General features: G+C 49.0%; 2 protein-coding genes across 2 annotated transcripts in view; one reads left to right on the plus strand and one right to left on the minus strand.

Moving 5' to 3' along the window:
- Positions 1-535, plus strand: part of LOC106527251 (putative uncharacterized protein FLJ45035) — a 698-nt gene extending 163 nt beyond the window's left edge. The window contains exons 2-3 of the mRNA XM_014022080.1: positions 10-142; positions 217-535. Of these exons, the coding sequence (XP_013877534.1) occupies positions 10-142; positions 217-535 (452 nt within the window). The remainder of the gene's footprint in view (positions 1-9; positions 143-216) is intronic.
- A 278-nt stretch (positions 536-813) lies between these two features.
- On the minus strand, positions 814-3,013 carry LOC106527266 (mucin-1; the record flags this gene model as incomplete). The annotated part of the gene is given in 1 exon segment (XM_014022099.1): positions 814-3,013. A coding segment is annotated over 1 exon segment (998 nt), but the record flags the coding sequence as incomplete, so codon positions are not given.
- Positions 3,014-3,042: the final 29 nt, after the last annotated feature.

Below are 3,042 nucleotides of genomic sequence, written 5' to 3' on the forward strand. Positions count from 1 at the left end.
GACCTGCAGAGTCCAGAGACATCCAGAGTCCAGTTTCTGAGACCAGAGACATCCAGAGTCCAGTTTCTGAGACCAGAGACATCCAGAGTCCAGTTTCTGAGACCAGAGACATCCAGAGACAACTAGAGACAACCAGAGTCCAGTTTCAGAGACCAGTTACAACCAGAGTCCAGTTTCCGAGACCAGTTACAACCAGAGTCCAATTTCTGAGACCAGTTACAACCAGAGTCCAATTTCCGAGACCACTTACAACCATAGTCCAGTTTCCAAGACCAGAGGCAACCAGAGACCAGTTTCCGAGACCAGAGGCAACCAGAGACCAGCCTCTGAGACCAGAGACAACCAGAGTCCAGTCTCTGAGACCAGTTACAACCAGAGTCCAGTCTCCGAGACCAGTTACAACCAGAGTCCAGTTTCCGAGACCAAAGACAACCAGAGTCCAGTTTCCAAGACCAGAGACAACCAGAGTCCAGTTTCCAAGTCCAGAGACAACCAGAGTCCAATTGAGACCAGTTACAACCAGTCCAATTTCTGAGACCAGTTACAACCAGAGTCCAGTTTCTGAGACCAGAGACAACCAGAGTCCAATTTCTGAGACCAGAGACAACCAGAGTCCAGTTTCCAAGACCAGAGACAACCAGAGTCCAGTTTCCAAGTCCAGAGACAACCAGAGTCCAATTGAGACCAGTTACAACCAGTCCAATTTCTGAGACCAGTTACAACCAGAGTCCAGTTTCTGAGACCAGAGACAACCAGAGTCCATTTTCTGAGACCAGAGACAACCAGAGTCCAGTTTCTGAGACCAGAGACAACCAGAGTCCAGTTTCTGAGACCAGAGACAACCAGAGTCCAGTTTCCAAGACCAGAGACAACCAGAGTCCAGTTTCCGAGACCAGTTACAACCAGAGTCCAATTTCTGAGACCAGAGACAACCAGAGTCCAGTTTCTGAAACCAGAGACGACCAGAGTCTAGTTTTTGAGACCAGATTCCAGTTTTTGAGACCAGATCCCAGTTTGTGAGACCCCACAAACCACAAACCAAGGGTCCATAGACCCAAACATCTTTAAGGGATTCTTCTGAGATCTGGACCTTTAAATCTAAAAAACATTTTACTGTCAGGAAACTGAAGCAGCTGATATGAGCCGCAGGCAGCTAAACTTTAGCTCTTTTAGCTTCAGTCATTCCTGATGAAAACAAACCAGACGTGTTTTTGCTGCGTCTGCAGAGGCGGTTCGGATCGTACCACCTGGTCCGTGTCCCGGTTTGAAGGAACCCAAGTTTCCATGGTGCCTCTCGGATCTGATGACTCATCAAATATTGATCAGAACCGGTTCAGTTTTCACCGTTTGTTTCCAATCGTTCAGGAMCTTTTACCTGTTATTGATTTAAATGAATGTTTAAAACATGAAACACGGTGGATCAGCGGTTCAYACTGCTGACTCACAGCAAGAAGGTCCAGGGTTCAAGTCCTGGTCCCGGAGCTCTTTGTTTAAAGTCAATGATTCGTTGGGTTTGATCTGAGTTACTGTTGGTCTGATTCAGTTTCTTCATGTTTGTTTTTCAACATTAAAGTTAAATTTTAATTGGTTTTTAATAAACCCAATAAAAGTATTGATTCATTAAATCTGGTTTTTCCAACAAAAGATTTCGGCTGTTTTTGAACTTTCGGCTGATATTTACAGTCCAGTTATTCTGTCCCTGGGAACCAAGCTCATTAAACAGACGATGGTTCTGTGGCCCCGTTTGGACCTCAGCCGGASGGGTGGGGGGTCAGGAGATGAAAGGAGAACCAGGTCCACCCATCAGCTCTGGATCCTTTAGGGTGTCTGGGATCAGAAGCTTAATTTGAAACTTTAGCGAGCTTTTAGCTACTGTTCAGCTTCTSTTGGTTAGTTTTTAGCTGTTCTTTTGTTGCTTCAGGTTCTCTGAGTTTTACAACTTTTGGTGTTTTAGGTTTAAGGTTGTGGGGTGTGGCTTCTGGAGGCGGAGCTTCTTTTATGATCCTTTCACTCCATCATGATGTAAGACTGGTTTCACTGATGGACAGGACTCTGATGGACAGGACTCTGGACAGGGACTGATGGACAGGGACTCTGATGGACAGGACTCTGGACAGGGACTGATGGACAGGGACTCTGATGGACAGGACTCTGATGGACAGGGACTGATGGACAGGGACTCTGATGGACAGGGACTCTGATGGACAGGGACACTGATGGACAGGGACACTGATGGACAGGGACTCTGATGGACAGGGACTGATGGACAGGGACTGATGGACAGGACTCTGATGGACAGGGACTCTGTTGGACAGGGACTGATGATCAGGACTCTGATGGACAGGGACTGATGGACAGGGACTCTGATGGACAGGACTCTGGACAGGGACTGATGGACAGGGACACTGATGGACAGGGACTCTGATGGACAGGGACTGATGGACAGGTGGACAGGGACTGATGGACAGGGACTGATGGACAGGGACTCTGATGGACAGGACTCTGGACAGGGACTGATGGACAGGGACACTGATGGACAGGGACTCTGATGGATAGGGACTCTGATGGACAGGGACACTGATGGACAGGGACTCTGATGGACAGGGACTGATGGACAGGGACTCTGATGGACAGGACTCTGGACAGGGACTGATGGACAGGGACACTGATGGACAGGGACTGATGGACAGGACGCTGATGGACAGGACTCTGATGGACAGGGACTGATGGACAGGGACTCTGATGGACAGGGACTGATGGACAGGGACTCTGATGAATAGGACGCTGATGGACAGGACTCTGATGGACAGGGACTGATGGACAGGGACTCTGATGGACAGGGACTGATGGACAGGGACTCTGATGAATAGGACGCTGATGGACAGGACTCTGATGGACAGGGACTCTGATGGACAGGGACAATGATGGACAGCGACAATGATGGACAGGGACTCTGAAGGACAGGGACTGATGGACAGGGACTCTGATGGACAGGGACTGATGGACAGGGACTGATGGACAGGGACTGATGGACAGGGACTG

The sequence above is a fragment of the Austrofundulus limnaeus genome, unplaced genomic scaffold, assembly GCF_001266775.1.
Source record: "Austrofundulus limnaeus strain Quisiro unplaced genomic scaffold, Austrofundulus_limnaeus-1.0 Scaffold318, whole genome shotgun sequence".
Classification (NCBI taxonomy): domain Eukaryota; kingdom Metazoa; phylum Chordata; class Actinopteri; order Cyprinodontiformes; family Rivulidae; genus Austrofundulus; species Austrofundulus limnaeus.